The sequence below is a fragment of the Sphaeramia orbicularis genome, chromosome 14 (genome assembly GCF_902148855.1).
Source record: "Sphaeramia orbicularis chromosome 14, fSphaOr1.1, whole genome shotgun sequence".
In the NCBI taxonomy this organism is placed as follows: domain Eukaryota; kingdom Metazoa; phylum Chordata; class Actinopteri; order Kurtiformes; family Apogonidae; genus Sphaeramia; species Sphaeramia orbicularis.
Window position 1 is genome coordinate 25,513,863 of NC_043970.1, and position 22,232 is coordinate 25,536,094.

The window sequence follows — 22,232 nt, forward strand, 5'->3', positions numbered from 1 at the left end:
CATCCTCCAAACCCACATGTTCCCTTGTGCATGTGCACTGCTGTGTTGAGGTCAAAACTGTTTCAGCAAGATAATGAAACACATCCAGGGCAAGACATGATGAAACAGTTAAGAGTTTAGTTTGAAATAAACAACAACAAAAAAATCATGTGTTTGTTTGGGTCTGTCTGATGAAGCTATGAATATTTTATAATAATATTACAAGGAGTGACATTTTGCTTTTTAAAAAAAAAAAAAAAAAAAAAAAAAAAATGGACTTATGCATTTTAAAACATTTCCCTGTGGTCTACATAATCTGTAAATGCTATGCTTGGGTCTGAATTCTTCATTGTTTAAACTCCACAGGTCCATCTTCAACCCTGTTTCTGAGTAATGACACCATAAAGGTTTTTTTGAGCACTGGCCCTTTAAATGAGCCTCTTCACGCCCCACCCCCTCCAGGTTGCTGGCTGTGCTGCTCTGTCCCATTCAACCAACAACTGAACATTTTAGGAAATCAGCTCAAAGTTTGGACATATTTTCAGTATGGACTACAACCACCTGACCTTACATGTGCAAATTTCGTGACGTAACGAGTTATAGACGTGACAAATGAAGCAGGAATTAAAACGGGTTGTAGAAATCCACTCGATTTTTGCCAAAATGAATATAAAGATAGCTTTGCAGCTCCTGGAGGGTTCAAATTCAAACTTTTGGAACTATTAGGGCCCAAATACACAAATAAATGAACCAAAGACTAATAAAAGTGGGTTTAGCCAAACATGACCCCTTTAAGACTGTGTAAAATTGTAAGGGTATCTGAAACCTTTTTTCCACTACTGTATTTCAAGAATTCGTTTTCTTGGTAGGACTTAGCTCATTTTCGTGTTTCAGTATAAGGAAAAAAATAAGATTCTATAACTCATCTCAGGTGAAGTGTGTTATGTAATTGCTGTACCTGTGTTGAAGGAGAGCTATTTTCTCTCATAAGTGAGTGAGGAGATGAACCGTGGGCTCCACAGGCCGGGGGCTTGGGGTGGCCTGGGAGCTGCCTGATCACCCCTGACTGGCTCCGCTGTGTGGGCCGGCCCGGGCCCTGCTGCTGCAGCGGCGGCTGGTCCTGGCCAAAGTCATTGTGGATCGGCTGCTGTAACAACATCTGCCACACACAGAGGTGGAAATTATTCATCTGACATAAAGACACGTTTTCAGTTATGGTAATCAGTGTCAGGGAGGTTAGTTTTGAAATGCAGTAGTTTCCATTTAACTCGTTCAGAATGTAATAAGGAATGTGACTACTTTGATTTAAGTGTTATACTTTTGATAACTTATTGATTTTCTCATAGTAGGTTGCTTGGTTTCAATAGCGTTTGGTTCAAATAGTGGACGGTGACTAATAACAGGCGTCACCACTGAAATGACTGTTAAGAGTAAGAGTTAAAAAATGTTAACCCTTTATCAGGCAAGTGACTATTTTTGGTCATTTCTACATGCATTAGAACACAGTGACAGCAATAGTTACAGTGATGACAGTGAGTCAACAACCTCTGGTCCAATGTGGTCTACAGGGTCTGTAAGGTCCACCTCTGCATGAACAGTGAGTGTACCTGCTTTGTTAGGTACCATGAAGTACTGGTACTAATGTAAGGAATGATGTTCAAAAGGATAATGTGGATGTGGACAGGTGTATAATAGAAAAAATGTTGAAAATTTTCACAAAAGCAAGTATTGTTATGTCCTCCAATAACACACTGAGGCTGAAATTTTGAATTTCTGAGTATTTCTATGAGTGTCCATTTAATACAATTAGTTTGATATTCCATTTCAGATATATTGATTAAATCCTCCCTGTCTACTTCATGTTCACTATTTATTCAGGTTTTCATTAGTTTGATTTAATGTTTGATTCAGCAGTTACTCACTAGTAGTAAACTCTATTAAGTTATTCTCTCTATACTCTGTATAATCTATTTTCGAACTTCATTTTATGGAACTGATGTCAACAGCATTTACATTTACAGTGTAATTTTTTTAAAAATAAGTTTATAGCCTTTTTCTTATTTTAGAAGGAAATTACAGCTGAATTTCCAGCTGTGAAAGACAATCTCACTAACTAGGTGGGAGTGATCGTCTGGTTTAAGCCACCTATACCCGAAATTGATAATTTCTTACTGCCATCCTGAATCAGTACACCAGCCATTTGAAGAGATATACTTTTGATAAACCCCAATATTTTTTACTGAAAACTTGTTTTAAGTTCTTGAATAATTACTTAAATGAGATAAAAGTATAGCATTTTGGTGGCATTAAACAGAATGTACACTTGCATTTCATATTAGACACAAGTTTACTAATACACTTATCACACTCAATTTACAAACATTTAATAGCATGCTGCTGGTTGAAAGTTGAAATATGGGTTATTGGGTGTCCTGACTCAGTCTGTGGAAATAAGCATCTTAGATTTGTTTGGCAAATGACCACTGGTGCAAACACAAAACTAAGGGAAATAATCAAAAACAACAGTCAACATTTGAGGCTCCATATCCAACAGACTGACTGATGAATGAAGCCCATGCAGGCACATCTTCATATAAGATTTGGGAGAAAGACTGGGAAAAAGGTATATTCACCAACATTTCGATTATTAACTAATTTAACTACATATTTTTCTCTGTAACTGTAATAATCGCCTTAACATTCATGTTGTGATTTAGTTTTGCTGTATCATTGTGTGTAACTCGTTCATCCAAACACTGATGATAATATGGCTCCTGGTCTGAACTGAGCAGTGCTGGCCTCTTGGTGGGGCCATTCCGCCATCACTGAGAGGGGTTAGGTAAGAGGAGATTAAAACATCATGTTGTCTTTCCTTGAAAACTGATACAGAAACACAGGCTCTTTTTGTTAAAGCAAACATGATATTTTTGTAAAGCAGTAAATATCTCTCGTCTTGTGTTCTTTCAGTCCAGTGTTCAAAGTGTCAAAGTGAATATGTCTTGAAGCGGGGGGATAATTTCACATTTAATTTACACTTGTTATGTGTCGTCCTTCATTTTACCTAGTGACAGTATTTACCTGAAGATTAGCGAGGTGAAGCTTCTCTTTAATGTCGTGCAGCTCCTGCTGCTGCGTCTTAATGTCAGCTTGCAGAATGCGCGTCCTCTCCTCCAGCTGCTCCTTCAGCTGGTTCATTACACCGATCTGAGACTGCGGCAGCTGATACATGGGTGACCGCTGCTGCTGCTGCGTTTGCTGAAGACAGATTTTAAAAGGTGGTGGTGAGTGGACACTGAAAAAACCTGGTAATAATCATTTGTATTGCAGTTGTGGGGGTTTTTATACAAGTAGTTACTTAATTTTCTTCTAATTGTGAAAACAAATCAAGCGCTCTCCTTTTTATGTGAAGTCAAAAATTATGTTGTCATTTTCTTGATAAATCTACTAGTAATATGTTGAAAACCACAAAACTCATTTCATATGCAATCCCAATACCAATTTCAGACACACGGTGACATCTAAACATGTTTTTTTATCTTGGTTTTTATAACACAATCTTAAAACAGAGCCTGGAGGCAGTCTAGCAACAAGCAACAAGAACATACAGGTACAGCAATAACAGTCCTAACAGTAAGATACTGTAGACAAACAGAACAGAGAAAGGCAACAGGCAGAAAGGAAGTCTAAGCACCAACCATCACGGAGTGCTTGCTGCAGGTAGGAGAAAGAGGGACGCTCAGTTGGGTAACGAGGTCAAAGGAATTTTGTCTTTGTACCAAATTCTACAGAGGAAAATGACAGAGTTTTACAATTTAGCACAATCAGTCACTTGATATTGTGTCGACTTTGTGCAGTATTTTCCCACTGCCCACATTATCTTTAAAGATTGGGAAGCAAACATAAACATAGTTTAAGCTGACCTTTGAACTGCTTGGCTGTGGTCTGGCTGCCGTCTTCTCAGCCCCAATGGAAGTGGATTGCCACGACGGTGTGCAGGCCTCTGTGTAGGAGTTAGCTGCTGCAGAAAACATGGGTCTCTTATAAACACACTTGGATAACAGACAACTGAAGATATGTATCCTAAGGCATAATTACAGTTTTCTTTTTTAGTTAATAACAGCAGCAGTGACGGGTGACATCTGAAGTCTTGACGCTTTACTAAATAAATGCTTTTAATGCTATAGTAGTGATCTGTATCAGTTTTGTCTTTGGATGGATAATAGATTTTATGACCTGATTCAAGGTTCTGTTTTTTATACTTCCTAGCCATTTAATTTGTCAATCATATGGTAAACAAAACAGAGAGAAAACAGTGGAAATTACAACTGGATGAAAAAATATGATATAGCAGATATGATGCAATACATCCCGATTTTTCTTTTTTACTTGCTAAATTCTTGTAAAATAGGACACATGTTTCATATTATTTTCTTTATGGACTAATACAATGTATCAGTGTTCTTTCTGAGGATGACTCAAAACAAAATACATTTTGTTTGAGGTTGTAGAGCTGTATTTCTGATTCACCAGACCATCATTTAAATCTCATCCTGCCTCTGATTTAAACCAACAAACTGTAATGCATTCGCTGGACCCTTTCTGATACACAAAAAAGAAACTGAAAAGCGAATTCATCTACTGACAACATTTTTAAATGGAAATAATGAATCTCTGTATGTAAGTGTGTCGGCCTGCAACTAAAGTGAATCTAAGAACCACCAGCTAACAGTGATATTGATAAATATGCAGGTGGTTGTGAGGTGTTTGGTACATTAGACAGTGGGTGGAAGAGCAACTGAAGTCAAAGAAACTGGAGGCTAAAACAAACGGGGAAAGCTAAAGTAAGCCTTGGAAATGTTTTATCATAGATGCATTGGCGCCCACACACATTAAGGTAGGTGTTTTATTGACTTGTGTTTTGGTCTGCATACTTACAGAAGTTTGGCATTTTAGCACAAGACCAATAAATCAGGTATAAGGTCCCAGGGCTGCGACTAATCATTATTTTCACTTCATTTTTGTGCAGCTTTTCTAATCTCATCAGCACCAGTGACACCCTATTTTTTCCTATTATAAGTGACAAAAAAGTTTGTTCTTCTACATCTGGATTTTTGTACATTTATTACTGACCTACTGTCAGAGCTTAAGGGAGCAGACAATGACTCACATGCAGAGTCCGAAAGCGCAGTGTGGGAGGACTTCCGGGAGCTGTGGGAGGATACTGAACGTGCGCCACTGTTTCTGTCCCGTGGAGGCTCCAGTGTTGAACAGATGTCCAAGTAAAGCTCCTGAGCCTGGAACACAGTGTGATGTCCAACGCAGAAGGTCAGCACTGAGATGGTCAGGCTTCATGTCTAAGCTTTTATATGTCATTTCTGCATCTTACCTTCACAGAGGATGGAGCGTTCTCTGGAGGCGACAGCTCTTCAAGGCCAAATGCTCTCCTCCTTTCAGCCCGCACTTCAGCATAACTGAATAGCAACATACAAAAGAGGACATGCCACTGATAAAGTACACATATCTGACAACAAAACAATCATCTTTAATAACAATATACACTGCTGACAATTGCAAGATAAACAATAACCAGGACAAAAACAGACCTACCTGACAACAGTATGAGTACAGACGATAAACTCAGGTTTGGAGTTCCACTGGTGGTATGTGATGTAGTAGTGAGTCTGCAGCCAAATCCATTGCTGACCTTTGGTCAGAAAGCGATAGTAGCACGACTTACCCTTCCCAAACTGCATCACTAAGGTGAGAAACAAGAACAAACGCATCAGTGGTACGTTTAGGTACTTATAGTCTTCCTCATATACTGTTCCTACTATATATGTATTTGAAACACAGGAACAATGCTCTGAAGGAATGATTTAAGTGCTGGTGCTGGATTCTGAGACCCAAAAGTTCAGACTTTTATGTAATCATTTGAAGGTGGAGGATGGTTGATAAACCCCACAGTATTTACTGACTTAAATCTTTTCATGTCCACATGTTAAAAAAGGCATGTATTCTAGCTGTGACCCATTTATAAGGATGGACTGCTGAGTGTATTGGTGATGGATGGTACACATGACAGAGGTTGTATAGTCACTTACATTGTTTGTGACACTGGGCTATAAGCTCCAAGTCGTCCACATGATAGTAATCATAGCCTGAGGTGCCAAGCACCTCGAAGGGTAAATAGCCAATGATTGGTGAAGCTCTGGAACAAAAACATGAAAAAATCACAAGCAAGTAACAAACAAAATATTACTTGATATGTTCACTCCTTATCATTAAAGGACTTTACCTGTGATCTAAAAACAGGAACTTCCATTCAAGGCTGTGTCGAGATGTGAATTCATCACATGAATCTTCCACATTACACAAATCCTACAACACAAAATAAGAGAAAAAGAAAGATGTAAGACTGGTTACTAACAAGGTTTTATTACAAGAAAAACAGCAACAACACACACTCTTCATACTGTATGCTGAGGATCTGATCAAACTGTCTTTGGAACATCCTATATTGGTTTTTAATCAGAGATTTTAGATATTTGAAGCTTACAAGCCAAATTCAAATATATGAAGTGACTGGATGTTACATTTTCATCTTTTTTTAAATATGCAGTTTATCAAACTCTCAACATATTTAGGATGTAATATAATGATGTAATCAGCAAGCAACAAAAAACCCTGTCAGTTGCTGACACAAGCATGCGCCACAGCGTGTGATGATTCTCCCTTCTTGATGATTAAAGGAAAACTGAGTTCTACCCGCCAAAAGCTAAGGGCACCTAAAGGAGTCATCAGTTACACAACATTTTTCTCATGATACAGGCCTTGACTGATTACTGTTTCATAGAGTATCTTCAATGGCTTCAGTGCCATCTGCTTCTTTCTGTTGATGATTTCCTTGGAAAACGACAGAAGAAAGTACAAAAGGCGATGCATCTTAAAGAGCAGTCTCAGCTTACCTTTAAAAACTGTGGAGTGACTAATCGTACAGTGGCAATGAGGCAGACCTGCTCCTCCAACGTCGACTGCAGGGTTCTTGGTAACGTCAGCTCTAGCCCGTTACAAGAAGATGTAGGCACTACAAGACAGAAGACAAGGTGCTTACATTCATACATTTCTTTCAAACTAAGGTAAGAATCCAAGAAATGTAACTGCGCTGTGACCTCCAAATAAAAATCCTTACCATTGTTATGAAACTTGAAATCTCCAACAAACTTGACATACTCATACACAGGCGGCTCCTTTGGGTCAATGTTACCTCTGGCTAGGTGACAGCAAAATTCAATATGTGCCTCACCTGAAAAAAACATTTTACATATATGGATTTTGTGATTAATATTTGTTGAAAGGTAATAAAATAGCACAAAAACACCAACTGCATCATTAAGAACTGGGTAATATTTTAATTGAACCATTCCATGTAATTTATCCACCTAAAGAGTTATGGAAGTGACTCATGTTTGAAGCTATTCCCTCTGAAGAATAAACCTTTTAGTTATTTTACTGAGGCAGTGCAATTTAGTAGTTTAAAACAGATAACTGACTATTATAAAAGAAACTCCAAGTATTTAATATAATGCTTTTACAAGTCAAATAAAGAAAGGAACCTGTGACTCAGAAAAAAAATCAATCATGCTTTTTTGAAGATTAATCTAGTAGAATTTGTAAAGAAAGGTTGTTAATGTGACATTTAATATAATTCAGGTAAGATGAATGATGAATGGAGGATCTGTCTGTTTTATAATGTGCCCTGTAGACGCAGTCCTTTAAGACGTGTCCGTCACTGCAGACCTGGCTCTGTGACAGTTCACTATTTGGGCTTCTAAGCATAGACTGAGACACTCGCTCATCTCGCTCGTCTTGTTCTCAGAAAAGCCCAATAGTGGCACAGGATTAAGGTCAATGTTTTGAGTCCCAGATACTACATTGCTTTGGATTACAGTGTTAACATAACAGTGATTTAAAGTCTTAACTATGATACTAAGCTAGCTTCTATTATTAGCTAAAAGGCTAATCATAGTTACACACTAATCAGCAATCCAATAAACTACAAACCCCAATTCAGCAACCTGCTCTCTACATAATAGGTGTTTCCAGTCATGTTTTACAGAGTCAGAGCAATTTTTAAACATGCTTAAAAATGTACAGTCAAGGGCATTTTCAGACCTATGTAAACCTTACTATACAAATATTACAAAGCTATTGCAGTGCTCAATACATGTACTGCGCAAAATTTTTAACCCACTGATCTTCACTGTTTGTATCATGTTGTGCTTTGATAAAGAGAGAGAGAAAGACAGGGGGCAGACATGGAGCTAGAGTTCAGGAGGACACTCACTGTCAAGGAAGTCAGCAGCAATGGGGTCAGTCATCAGCATATGGGACGATAGCAGCTTATACACCTCCCCATGTTCACGCTCCGGGAGGAAGTTCAAGATATTTTGGTCCACCATATCTGACTGGTGCAAAAGAGGCATGATGGTCAGTGATTTGGAGGAGTAAATAACATTAGAGGTGACATAATCATGACACGGTAAGTACAGTGAGATCAGCACACCCACTGTGTAACTACGCAATGTAAAAAGCACTTCGATAAATCTCAGTCTGTAGAATTTTTATGATAATTTTTCAAAATACTGCAGCTTATTTTTATTCAGACTTATGATAGAGGTCAGGAGCTATTCATTTTCATACAGAAAATAAGTGTGTTGTGGGAAGAGGAATGAAAAGAACATCAAGATGGAAATAAATAAATAAATAAAACCCAGCACATCCTTGAACAACCCATGAAATGTATTAAAACTCAGAGCAGAGACTTGGTAATAACAGTACATAACTGGAGCTTTCTCACTTACGGGTAAATGGCCAATAAGTGAAGACACACTGTCAGAAACGTATATGATGTTTCCATCTGTAGTTAATGCTACCAAGAAACCATCCAGGGCCTGTCAGAAGACAAAGAACGTGAACACTCTGGCAGTTAACAACAATGTAATATGCACCAAAGTGAAAAAGAAAACCTGTATTCTTTAATCAACTCATATGATATCATAATATTTTATTATGATTAATGTTTTCCACAATCCATGGTTACATTTTAATGTGCTTAGAAAGTGCTGTTATTTATTACCCCACCCCGCAAAGGGGAGGCAAGGGGTATTGTTTTTGGTTTGGTTTGTTTGTTTGTTTCTTTGTTCGTTTCTTTGTTTGATAACACTCCAGCAGCAGAACTATTAATTGAATTCATGCCAAATTGGGTTCATAGATTATCAGTGACCCAGAATAGATCTCATTACATTTTGGGAACAGTAGGTCAAAGTTCAAATTTTTAATGAATTTTTACAATCTTTTTCTTCCCCATTTACTTTTAATGGGCGGAATTTCAAATGGCTGTAGCAGCAAAACTATTGGTTGAATTCATACCAAATTTAGATCATAGATTGCCAGTGACCCAGAATAGATGTCATTACATTTTAGGATAAGTAGGTCACAGTTAAAATTTTTTATGAATTTTTTTTTTTAAGTTTTTCTCCATTTACTTATAATTTAATATAATTAAATATAACTCCACTTATAATGGGCAAAATTTCACATCTGTAGTAGCAAAACTATTAGTTGAATTCATACCAAATTTGCTTTACAGATTGCCAGTGACCCAGAATAGATGTATTTACAGTTTGGTAAAAGTAGGTTAAAGTTCAAATATTTTATGAATTTTTAAAATCTTTTTTTTTCTCCCATTTATTTATAATGGGCAAATTTCAAATGTCTAAAAAAAAACATCAATTTTCAATTTACTTCAAACGTGGCACATATATAGAGGCAATTAATATGCTGATGTCACCACACACATAGACATGACATCGGCTGGATCGATGCCAAAATAAGCTACAATATGTGCGAGGGGCCAGGTTTGTTGTGCCTGGCACCACTTGTATGAAATTAGTGCCTCTGCCTACACAGAATGTGAATATGTGAGGCTGTAAATATTGGAAAACATCATTAACTTTACAAATACTTTATTGTCAGCTTTACCTCCAGCATTAGCTGAGTAAATTCCTCATTACTGAGGAACGAAGGCTTCCAGTCTTGTCTTACATCACAAGTTTCATTCTGTGCAGTGATGTCTGAAAGAGATGAAAAGGAAAAGCCATTAGGTCTGACACACAATAGAAAAAGCAAAAAAGCAAAATGTAAACTTGTGTGTAGAAGCAGAGACAATGCAAGCTAAAAACAGTCCATGCTGGAAAATAAATGATATTTCACCTTTCTGTTTCTGCAGGAAGTCGATTGTTCTCTGCAGTATGGTGGACTTGTCCATCTTGCGTGGATGGCCCTGACCCTGCAGCATGGTGCATAGTTCCTTGATGAGCACATTGAATTGGTCTCTTCTTTTCTTTTCCGATTTGTTCCGGGATGCCCTAAAGCGCAAGAAACACATGAAAACAATTATACAATCAGTCAAATTACAAGGAAAAGTTCAGCTGATCATGCATCTGTAGTTCAAAGCTCATTTATCCTGTAAAGACTGTTGAGTTTGTTCTAATTTTTGTTGAGTTTGTAATAAACCATGAGGTAAAGATGAAGCAAGACAAAACAAGCGAGGACTAAATTCAAGTCTATATCATTAAATGGTTCTTAAAATATCCATCTATACGGTGTAATAGAAAGCTACAATTATTGATATTTATTCCATGCAGTGCTTGTACATTTAAAGTTTGTGTAATTATAAATTCATTACACAAAAACAGATTCTCTCAACAACACAGATTAAATTCATAGATACAAGCTCTAACACCTATTTCTGTACATGAAAATTACAGTCTGACACCAGGCTTTTCAGGAATACATCTAGAGCAGCTCTATCAGGAAAGAATCGGCCCCCTGTAAACACAAAACATTCCCAAGAAATAGTGTGAAATATTAGATGGCATTAAAGAACAGAACTGGAGCAGGAGCGAGAAGCAACAAAACGTGATCTGTCCATGGGAACTTGTTTTTACACGGATCAGACAATGTGAAATTCTGAATGTAAGACTTCCTTCTTGGTTCTTCATTCGGTAATGAGACAACACAGTTTCAAAGAGCTTTTACAATCAAACTATCAAACATTACAGCCCTATTAACTACCATGTAGTGCGTTTACAGTACTATAAATGTTCCCGACTTGGAGATGCTGTACCTTTTTGCCCTGTCTTTCTCATCTTCGTCCATTAAATCTTCCACACAGCTGTTGGTGCTGCCAAAAGAGACGCATACGGTTAAAAACATGGAGAATCACAGTTTTGATTGATTTTTACAAGACACTTTCTCCTCATGCTCTCTCTTTGCAAAAAAAATGAGAGTGTAAATGGCTTGTTTGTGCTGGATCAATAATATAAGCGCACAGAAATTCACTAAAATGCCAGCCAAGCATTGTGCCAATTTTCAAGCCGTAATGTATTAAAGAAATCTTCACAATGTGATTTTACTTATCATGTTATGCCTTTAAGTAGTGTAAGAAAATGAAGGTAAAGTAAGTCTATGGAAAACTGTGATGAATACTAAATTATTGTTAAATTATCCTCTCTTCTTTCTGAATAGAACTTTTAATCATATGAATGTCTTTATTTGGTGGTCAACAGTCAAGCCACATCCTCATCAATACCATGTTTTAAGTTAAAAAAAACCCTTTTCTTCACACTGTCTGGATAGCAGTTCTTGATATTGATGTTGTGGAAGTTTATTGTGCAAGAAATACTAGAGCACAATGGACGTTTCCGACTCCTTCACAGATATATTCCACTTTTCATAACTATTGTTCAGCAGCCATGAAAAGACGAGAAGGTGTGAAGATATTACCCCACCCCCCGAAGGGAGGACAAGGGGTATTGTTTTTGGTTCGGTTTGTTTGTTTCTTTGTTTGTTCCTTTCTTTGTTTCTTTGTTTGTTAACACTCCAGCAGCAATACTATCGGCTGCACTCATGCTAAATTGGGTTTATAGATTGCCAGTGACCCAAAATAGATCTCATTACCTTTTGGGAACAGTAGGTCAAAGTTCACATTTTTTTTATGAATTTTTTAAATCTTTTTTTCCCCCCATTTACTTAGAATGGGCAAAATTTCAAATGTCTGTAGCAGCAAAACTATTGGTTGAATTCATACCAAATTGACTATAAATTGCCACTGACCCAGAATGGATCTCATTACATTTTATGAATAGTAGGTCAAAGTTCTAAATTTTTATGATTTTTTTAAAATCTTCCCATTTACTTATAACGGAAGAAATATGTGCAAGGGGCGGGGTTTGTTGTGCCAAACACCACTTGCTGTAAAAGGAGTTCTGATGGTGCTTTACTGATCAATGAAAAAGTTAAAAGAAGAAGGGGAGATGGATTATTTCCTTGGGAGAAATCTGCAGTAACTGTAAGACACTGCAGTTTCCACTTTTTTTGCATATACCGAACATACTTTTTCATAATTGCAAATACAGCTTAGTGGTCTACTCAGGATGAAACAAGTCCAAGAAGAAATGTGGAAAGAAGTAAATTAAAACTTTTTGCTTTCTTGCCAAATTGCTTAACCCATAATAAGATCCAGTGCTACTTTTGTGGCACTTCCCAAATTAATGTTTCTCTCTATTTAACCTTTCTTAAGTGATTCATCACCATTTATTATAACATTATCCTCTGTATTTAGTGTTTTTTCTGAGTAAATTAGGTATTTTCCTATATCTAATCCATTAATTATGTTGCTGCTCATTAAAGCTCAGAGTAAATTCAAAGGTTAATTGAATCAAAAACTAAAGAAAAAGTGACATTTTTAACAAATATATCAATAACTGAGCATAAAACAAGTGTGTCCATACACTGTCATTGATCAAACTGTATGGGTTTAACTGGTGAATCAATGTTGTAGAAGATAACGGTGTTTCCACGGTAACTGCGAAGCCTCTGAACATCCAAATGGGTCATATCTGATGACCATGAAAAGATGACAAACTGCATTTTACACCAACTATTTACATGGATTGATAGGATTAGTGGATCAACAGGTATTCAACATTTTAGATCAGTAGATGGTTTTGGTTGAAGTGGCTGTTCAGGTCTTTATGGGTTAAACGAGGATTTCACACTAGTAACCCCTACTTGAATTACAGAATTAAGTGCATTTTTATGTCATATCTTAAAAATTCAAAGGCTTGTTGAAAAATGAAACTGACCTCATTTACATGCATTCTCTGTGATTTAATGCCATACCTTTCATTATGCAACATCTGTATGGTAAATACATTATAGAGAACTTTTACAAAAGACATTTTATATGGATCAGATAATGAGATGCTCATCACAAAGTAAAGTGAGCTCAATTCAGTACTTACTCCCATTCCCTGCGGGTGGATGCACAGGGGCCGCTGAAGTCAGAAAGGTTGTCCATAATCACTCCCTTTCCCAACCAGGCCCTTTCTGAAGTCTTTTATGTCCCATCCGCGCTGACGTCTTCAGAACGCTCTTTTGGAAAAACCTATCGTGGACCAGCTCCCAACCAGTTCTTAAAGTCCACCTGAGAAAATCCTGTGAACAGATAATACCCATTAGGAGGAGATTTAAGAAAACAGAATCCAACATCCTCTGTAAAAATCAAAGCATTTTTAGAGCAAGGCTTTAACATATTTGGCATGGTAACTGTTAAATATACTCAGAAAAGTGAATTAATCATCCTCAGGTTTTATGTAGCTCCAGCACCTCAACACTGAAGATGTGTTTTTGCACAGAAGGAGCACTCCTGACCTAGAAAAATGTCTGAGGCAGAAACCTCTTTTGATAACCCTGTGTAAAAACAGCATGCAGAGCAGCCACTTCTTTCACCTCCTCTGAAAAAGGCGAGCTTTAACAACATGCAGCAGCACCTCTGAGGTCAAAACCCTTGTAAACTAAGAACCATCTCACTGAAGCCTTGGTCACCTGAAAAAATCATTTGACAAAATGTCTGAATGTAGTATAACCGTTAAAAACAAGAAATTACATGATCCCTTCTTTAGTGTCAAACAACACACTTTACTTTCATTTAACTCTTGAGTGAATGAGTTCATAGTTGTGTGGTCTGACAATATTTGTTCAGTCTAATTAATCAGTTATTATATTCTGTTTGTGGGAAATCTTAATTTAGAGAAATGGAGCCAGGACTTAAATCAACATGTTTGATGAATGCAAGTGGCCTTAAGGGAAACCCTTACTTAATACATTTTCCATCATTTTCTCAATCTGGATGAAACTCACAGTCAGAGAGAAATACATGAGGAAATTCAGGGAAAATAAACATGCATTTCAAGTGACAAAGCCAGATATTTGTTTGCACTACATCTAAAATATCCAGGAGGGCAACAAATGAGAAGAGGAGGAAACAAGCCTATGACGACCATCTGTTTACCACTTTGTCAGTGATTCATATTAGCGCCTACCTACAAGATTTTTTTTCCCCACATTTCTCTATTAATGGATGTCAGATTTATTTTAATCTATAAACTTTAACGTAAAGCAGCGACACTTCTGCTATAAAGCAGCAAGTGTTGATGTTAACCGCCAGAGGATGAAACACCGCACAACCATTTAACTCTTCAACAAATTATGCTCATGCACGTCTAATTTACAGAAGTGATAAAACTGTCAACTGATGGGTTTAAACACCAGAGGCTCCGTTTGACAGACATTCCCCTACTAGTTTTTCACTGCTCTTTAATCATCATGTCACTGCCTTGACACAAATTTCTATTTAACATATAGTTGCCTAAACATAACCTTAACACACCAGCAACATGAGACACATCATTAACAGTCTCCTTTTGATGATAAACACAATCATTTACCGTCAAACAGAGGAATTCAATTAAGTGACATGACTTCATGACCATTTTACTTATCAGGTTTATGTTCTTCTGGGAAACCTGGCAGAACATAAAACTTCTGCTTTTTCCGCAGTGCCTTTTCTGCCAATCTACCGTTTAGACAGTGTTATAGAATGGGAAGTGGCTCCTAACGGCTCCTAAAGTTCATATCAATAATACAGCTAACGTCAAATTATTATTTCTTTCAGGTTTGAAGGCTGATGTTAGGTCCTGAGTGAAAGCTGAAGAAGTGAGATGGTTATTGGCAGAGTTAAATAATCTGAAGAAGACAGAACAAGATGAAAACAACATTAAGGATGTAACAAGGCTAAAATAACAGAAAACACAACATAAAAAAGACAAAAATGACCAAAAATATGCAAAAAGACAAAAATGATGAGAAAGATTCAAGTCAAAAACTACACGCAAGAATGATGTAAATTATTAAAGTACCACATGAAGAAAATGATACAAGACAATAAGATACAACAACAGGAAAATGACAAAAAAGATAAAAGATGATTATTTGTGGCTTTAAACTTTTTCTATGGTCTCTACTCTTACTGAGCAGTGAAATATTTTACAAATGTAGAGAAAGAAAATTCAAAGCAATTAATGATGGACAGTTTTTTTTTAACATCAAAGTAATAAAAATCAAGTAAAACCACAACACACTGCAATATTCAGCATTTTCTTTGACAATATAAATAAAATAAACCCAAAGACTAAAGAAAAACCTATGCATTTTTGAGTCTCTCTCGGGATAATGGTAACTACTGCAACATTAAATAATGTGGTGATAATTACCATTACTGATTAAACTGCAATAATGATGATTTTGCCCTGATATGATGATACTGCCATATTCATTAAAATGGGAAACTTGTATATGACAAAACAAGAAAAGAAAATAAGACATTTTCCTTCCACACTCCCATTATGGACAAAATGTACATACAAAAATTTATCAACAATGTCCTGATTATTTGATGCAACATTCAGGAGAAAGCATAGGGGTTGAGGCTCACTGCAGCTTGGACGGCTATGGCTTCTACAAAGCTATGTAAGGTGAAACCACACATCAGCCTGCATTCTTTTAATGTATTGAGGTTAAACCACACCTTACAAGGTTAACAGCTAAAAAACAGCAGAGTCTAGTTACACTTGTGTCCCAGAGGGGTTTTAGCCTGGAACTAGCAACCTGAACTCCTAGCGGAAGTCAAGTTCAAGTTCATGGCCAACTCTGTATGTAAACAGCTTGTAAAAGGGTGATGACAGTAAATTACTGTTTTACTATACTTGTGCTTCCAAAATGAAACCAAAAGATTTTTTTTCTTGAAAGAGTGGAGGTTTTCTTTTATCGTTTATTGGAGAATTTGAAAAAAAAAAAAAAACTCAACTGAGCCTCCCACCTCCACCTACAGCTTGTTTTACACGAGGATATACTGTTCTCCATTATACATTCAGTTTAAAGCTCACTAACCGTATCCACTAGCCCTCCTCGGAAACCGAACCACCATATTTAAGACTTTGTCCTCACCATTGTGTCTGTAAGCATTCGGCTAATTTACAAGTGGTTACGATCGTAGTTAAATTTCAACACCAGTGTGGAGGCACTGAAACCCCCTGATGGCCCTAATGAGAAAACAGAACGTCTGTCACTTCCAGACACCAGACAGCTTGCTTCCTCTTTACTTTTTCTTCTTTCCCTTCTCAAAATGTGCACTAGTCTTTGAGCGACACTTACAGTAAGAACATGGCAAATAACAGCATTACTATGAACAAAATACTCTATGTAGAGCTTATGTCAGGTCACTGTATTTATCAACCTCTGAGTTGATTAATTAGCCAAATTAGTCCTACTGTCATCTTTCTGTCATTAATGAATATGAAATATCTGACAAAATAAAACTGTCATGTTATCTGACAGCTTTAATGCACAGCTGTGTGTGGCTCATGGCAAAGTATGGATTATACTGCTCAATCATAGATGTTGTATTTTCTGCCAAAATCAACTTTGTGCTAATGATGGTTTGTAGCAAGAATAGACACAGATGAAAGATGTTGATAGAAGATGCATTCACATACCTGTTAAAACACAATATGCCTCTTTTGAATTATCAGAGGTTAAGGTGTTCCTGCCCCCATGCCTATCAGTTTTAGCTCATGTTAATTACAGCTATAATGATTTTTACACATTTTGTCCATTTCACACACTATTGGAATGCACATAGCCATGTACTGTATTTGATGAACAGTGCATCATATGGGAATGGTAGTACCAACAAATGGACAGACTCTCACCCATTTCGAAATGGTACAGTTCCAAATGTCTCAGCTTTTTACCTCATAAAGACTGAAAATCTTTACCACAGATGTTTGATCATGTTTAAAGTCAGTCGTACAACACTGCCATTTAGCTGTTTCCAGTGTCAGCCCTTATATTTCATTACCTTCATGTAGACAGAACAAATAGAAACTGATGAAGATGTTCTTTTATCATCTGGGAACATTTTAAATCCAGTTTATGAATAATTCAATGAGAATTGTCCTCTGACTTTATTATCAAAGCAGAATTTGTTAGTCTGGGTGACATGTTTGAACTAATATAGCATGATTAGAGCTAAGTGGGACAAAACATAAAGCCCAGCTTTTCAAACCATTTAAATATTCTTACTAAATGTGCTGCTGGAGATGCTCAAACACTCAATATATTTTTGTTATTTTTATATTTTTGTTGTTTTTTTGTTGTTTAGAAAAACACAAATTAAGAAATATGAGCTCAGATATTGGCTGCAGTTTAATTTTAAGCAAAAAGAGAAACTCTGGACCATAACAAAACACCACAAAATCTGCACCACTTTAATTTAAATATATATAAATCAATAAGTTAAACAAAGCAAATAATTAAGCTACTTCATTATTGTGTTATTTATGAGATATTAATGATTTTAGACACAGGAATGACTCAAGTCCAAGGCAAGGAAATGATTCAGGTCCTGAAACAAACATGAGCAAAAATGAGGGCAATAAAATCTGCCGACCAAAGGCTTACAATGTCATAAAAGTTTGTTATCACCATGTACAGCGTTCACCTTCCTTGTTATTAATGACTGAATACATCTGCATAAAGAAACAGTAAATCACACATTTAATATTTATGCCTTATAAAGTGTGCTTGACTTGAGTGTGGTACCAAAATAATTAATTCCCTTCAATGCTATAACAGAGGAACTCATCGGTAAATTGTTGCCGAGTTTGTTCATTGTGCTCTTAACGTTCCTCTCAAAGTAACTTATCATTCTAATACACATGTACACAAAAAACTACTGGAAATCAGGTAACAGACTGCTACAGAGACACGACACATCTGCAAACCCATCTGAAAGCCAACAGCATTTTATTGCTCTTGTGCTGATGGATGACTTTAAGCTACTTGCTAATCCAGCCTTAGAGTCTGTGGTATAGCCAGTGCTACTGTCTGCTTATCTGGAAGTTTACACTGCCTGACCACCTGCATCTGGTTTTCAGCCGACAGCTCAAGCTGTCAGGTAAACACAAACTGGGCTTGGACAAGCTTAGTTCACTGCATGAAATGGTTTACATGGCTGACACTTATAATGAAGTCCGCTCGCTGTAGCTTGGATTGTGTATAACCTGAATCTTTTCATGAATGAATAATGAATTATAATGAATTACACCATAATGACTTCACTCAATTCCCTACAAGGCAGTCATTAATGCCAAGGATTGGGTATTTTACAAATACACAATCATTCATTTCTGGGACAGTCCCTCAGTCATATTATGTAAATACTGTGTATACTCCATATATATATATATACATATATATATATATATATATATATATATATATATATATATATATATATATATATATATATGTACACAAAATATGAACAACCTTCCTCTCATAATTGAGAGAAATATCCACTTATCAGTTTTACAATTAATAACAAAAAAAAAAAATGGTTGTGTTGTTGTGATTTTACAGCCCGTTCATGTGATAAGGAAACAGGAAGCCTTTCTATTGGCTAAAGGCCTACAAATGTAAACCAGGGGGAAGGCCATCAGGTACACTCTGTGACCCCTTTAAGTTCTCAGTATGATGAATATGGTAAATGAGTAATTCTGAGACCTTCCAACCCAGGGTCAAACAGAGGAAATCTTCCTCTCTAAAAGACACGCATCAAGCACGAGAAGTAGAGAAAAAAAAGAAAAGAAAATGTGAGCTAGAGTAGGCATTAAGCTGCCAGCCTGGGTAACATCAGCCTGACCTAAGAAATTATTTAAAGACTTTTTTTTTCTTTCCTGTGCCATTTTACATTTTTTCTATAATGCTTATTGCGGAAGCCGATGACAAAAATCCCTTCAGTGTTTTACCCTGAATGTCAGCAACAGTGATACAACATGAGGAGGGAGGGGAAATAGGTTATTTCAACCTTGTAACCAGGGCACTTGCTGACTGCGAACTGAAAACATGTAAGCACCATTCAAGAGGTAATATACAGGCTCCTACATGGCACCAAAAAAAAAAAAAAAAAAAGAAAAAAACAAAAAACTATCCCCTACATAGTGTGGCTGTGGTGGACAATGATTAACCGACTCTTAAAATAGGTTAATCGTGCAAAGTCGACCTCGTCCACTTCCATTTGTCTTGTGAACTTTGACGTTCAGAGGCAGAAAATGAGACAACATTCTGCGCTCGGCTGTCAACACTGACGCAAAACTGAGAGCTTAGATTAAATCTCACGTACCTTGAAAAGCGGTCTCCAACAGGGATACAGATTCGCACATAACTTTAATCAATCTAGTCATTTTTTTTCTCTTTCTTCAACGGAGAAAAACTAGATCACAGCCTCGGAGCGCAACTATGAGCCGCGTCTGAGCAGGCATGGAGCACGGAAAGCCTCCAATTGCATAACAACGCCTTAAGTTAATAACGCGCTCTTATTAATCGCCGGTGAGCTTTTTCCGGTTCTGATTTATTTACCAAACACGACCGATTCCCTCAAAATGTGGTTCTTGCGAGTTGTCCGTCTATTTTCCATGCACTGTATTCCACATCCTCCGCTGGCAGTGGCTTGTAAACAGGACTGTGTGGCTGAGAACAGAGAAAGTAGGTCAGCTGGTAGCTCAATACTCGGCTAACGACGGCAGCATAAGCAGGCAGGCAGGCGGCTGTGCAACAACACTGAAACAACCTGGAGTGGCCAGGAGGAGGGGGCAACACTCTAATCTTTAACACGTGCTTAATGCATAATAACACCGTGCTAAATGTCAGATAAGAAGGAGACTTATCTTTATGCCACGATGCGTTTAGTGGCGAAAAGTCGGGCTGTGAAATTGTGAATGGTACGATCTGAAGTGTAGCCTAATACCACTTGGCCATGGGAGCATGACAAGGAGCCCTTGATCTATTAGCTCTACTAGCTCCACATTTACACCAGGAAAGAACAGCCTGGTGTGTTCAGCTGGCCAAAATCAAGACATAGACAAGTAGGGGAAAATGGCTGCATTTTTTTTAATCCTCCCCCCCCCTTACCAGATATATTATTAGAAACAAGGAGATTCAAGATACAGATTGACCATGTATGTTAAAAGTTCACTAGTTAATATTAAAAATAATAATAAGTTGAGTCACACAAAATGATGACACTTAACTCCATGAGAAAAACAAGTGGCTTAAGGCTTTTGTTTTCACCCTGAAGTACTTCCTCCTGCACTTCCTACATTTTTGTTTTTTCTTTCCTTCTTTTTTTTTTTTTTTTTTTTTTTTACAACTTCCTGATTTCCTTCTCCCCCAGCTGAAGTCTCAAATGTGGGTCAGCAGTCTGCATGACTAATTTTAAAGGCTCATAATGGACCGGCTCCAAATGTTTTTGATTCTGTCAAATGCTCGCACACATGGCCGCAGACGCAGCACATGTTTATAATTTAAAAGGGATCATTTCAGGTTGTTTGTTCACCTCAAGACAAAACAATAAGAAGAAGAGAGGTGGATTCTAAAACAAACATCTGTGTTCATAAAGCATCATTATTATGAGCACTGTGGTCGGTATAATAATCATTCCACAGTTAATCCAGTTCTGCAGAAAAGACAACATGGTGAGATGGCAAGAGGCTGATTAACATGCTTTTGACTACAGCCAGAAATGATTTCTACTAATTAGACAATAGCTCCTTTTGCACAGCACTTCTGTTCCAGGAATATTTTGCCTTTATTTTGGAACCATGTCTGTGTACATGAAACGGTGGATCATTTGGTTCCACCTCTGTCATGGCTCTGTAACGCCTCTGGAGGTAGTAACAGAACCGTAATAAAAGTGCAATCATGATTCCGGAACGCTATGTGAAAGGAACACCTCTCATTCCACAACTGAGGTGTGACGTTTTTATAATGTACTGCATGTGCGTCCCTCGCACCGGGGGGATTTAAAAATGCGTGTGGGCTGTGTACAGGAAACAGACATAACAATGCAACCAGAAAGATGTGGAACTGGGGAGACACCGAGATCTGTTGTCACTTCAGGTGGAGGACTCTATCCATGCGAACATTTGTGGAACGGTGAAAGACTCTGCAGAGGTTAACAACACTGCTATGCTCGTGGTATTTCTGATACACAAGTTATACGTCACACTATACGCTGCACAGCATCACTACCCCTTTGATTCCAGAATGCAGGTCTGCTGTGTAAAAGTCCACCCTGTCTCACCTCTGTTACTCCTTTGGCTTGGCTGTGGAAATTGGTCAATGGTGGCAAAAAGGTGAGATCACCATCTCACCTTTTTTCCAGGATCTCTGTGTAAATGTGGCTTATGACATCTGATTTACAATATCATGGCAATTCTGCAGTGACTTGTGGTAAGCAGGTCACCACAAGACAGAAAAAAAACAATCTAAGTTTGATTGCAGTACACAGCTCTCATCTGCCACTAACTGACACTTGTTGAATGCTAAAACTGTAAATTATAGAATTTCAGAAAAATCTTTGACTATTTGTTTGCATATTATTCCATTTCGTGCAAAGGTGAAGGATGGTGAGATCAGAAAAGTGATGCATAAATATTTCTGTCCAGGTTTTAGTTGCATTAGGATCAAAACATTTTTCTTCACCCACACTTTATTGAGTGCATTTACAACAGACTGTTGTCCAATGGTAAATTCTATTGAACCACTCTGAACAGAAAATAACCTATGACTTAATATCAGCCATTTTATTTGGTTCTGTTTTCAATTACGAATATGATTTTTACCTTTTTAGTAGATATGTTAGCAGCTTAAATAAAATGAAAGTCATATAACAATCAGTGTTACCTCACATGATTCCAGGACCTCAGCTCCTTATTTAATTTAGTTGT

The 22,232-nt window shown here is 37.2% G+C and overlaps 1 protein-coding gene across 6 annotated transcripts in view; it reads right to left on the reverse strand.

Moving 5' to 3' along the window:
- Positions 1-22,232, reverse strand: part of npas2 (neuronal PAS domain protein 2) — a 52,557-nt gene that overhangs the window by 8,957 nt on the left and 21,368 nt on the right. Inside the window, exons 1-18 of one of the 6 annotated variants that reach the window (XM_030153620.1) lie at positions 19,628-20,044; positions 13,347-13,539; positions 11,168-11,224; positions 10,252-10,406; positions 10,021-10,112; positions 8,841-8,930; positions 8,324-8,444; positions 7,169-7,282; positions 6,945-7,063; positions 6,275-6,357; positions 6,081-6,187; positions 5,587-5,734; positions 5,366-5,450; positions 5,147-5,273; positions 3,900-3,997; positions 3,675-3,761; positions 3,058-3,234; positions 938-1,138 (exon numbers count right to left, since the gene is read on the reverse strand). In XM_030153620.1, the coding sequence (XP_030009480.1) occupies positions 938-1,138; positions 3,058-3,234; positions 3,675-3,761; positions 3,900-3,997; positions 5,147-5,273; positions 5,366-5,450; positions 5,587-5,734; positions 6,081-6,187; positions 6,275-6,357; positions 6,945-7,063; positions 7,169-7,282; positions 8,324-8,444; positions 8,841-8,930; positions 10,021-10,112; positions 10,252-10,406; positions 11,168-11,224; positions 13,347-13,402 (1,917 nt within the window). In that variant the 5' untranslated portion in view covers positions 13,403-13,539; positions 19,628-20,044. Of the gene's footprint in view, positions 1-937; positions 1,139-3,057; positions 3,235-3,674; positions 3,762-3,899; positions 3,998-5,146; positions 5,274-5,365; positions 5,451-5,586; positions 5,735-6,080; positions 6,188-6,274; positions 6,358-6,944; positions 7,064-7,168; positions 7,283-8,323; positions 8,445-8,840; positions 8,931-10,020; positions 10,113-10,251; positions 10,407-11,167; positions 11,225-13,346; positions 13,540-19,627; positions 20,045-22,232 lie in introns of those variants that run through there. The other 5 variants (XM_030153621.1, XM_030153622.1, XM_030153624.1 and 2 more) reach the window with 5 other exon arrangements.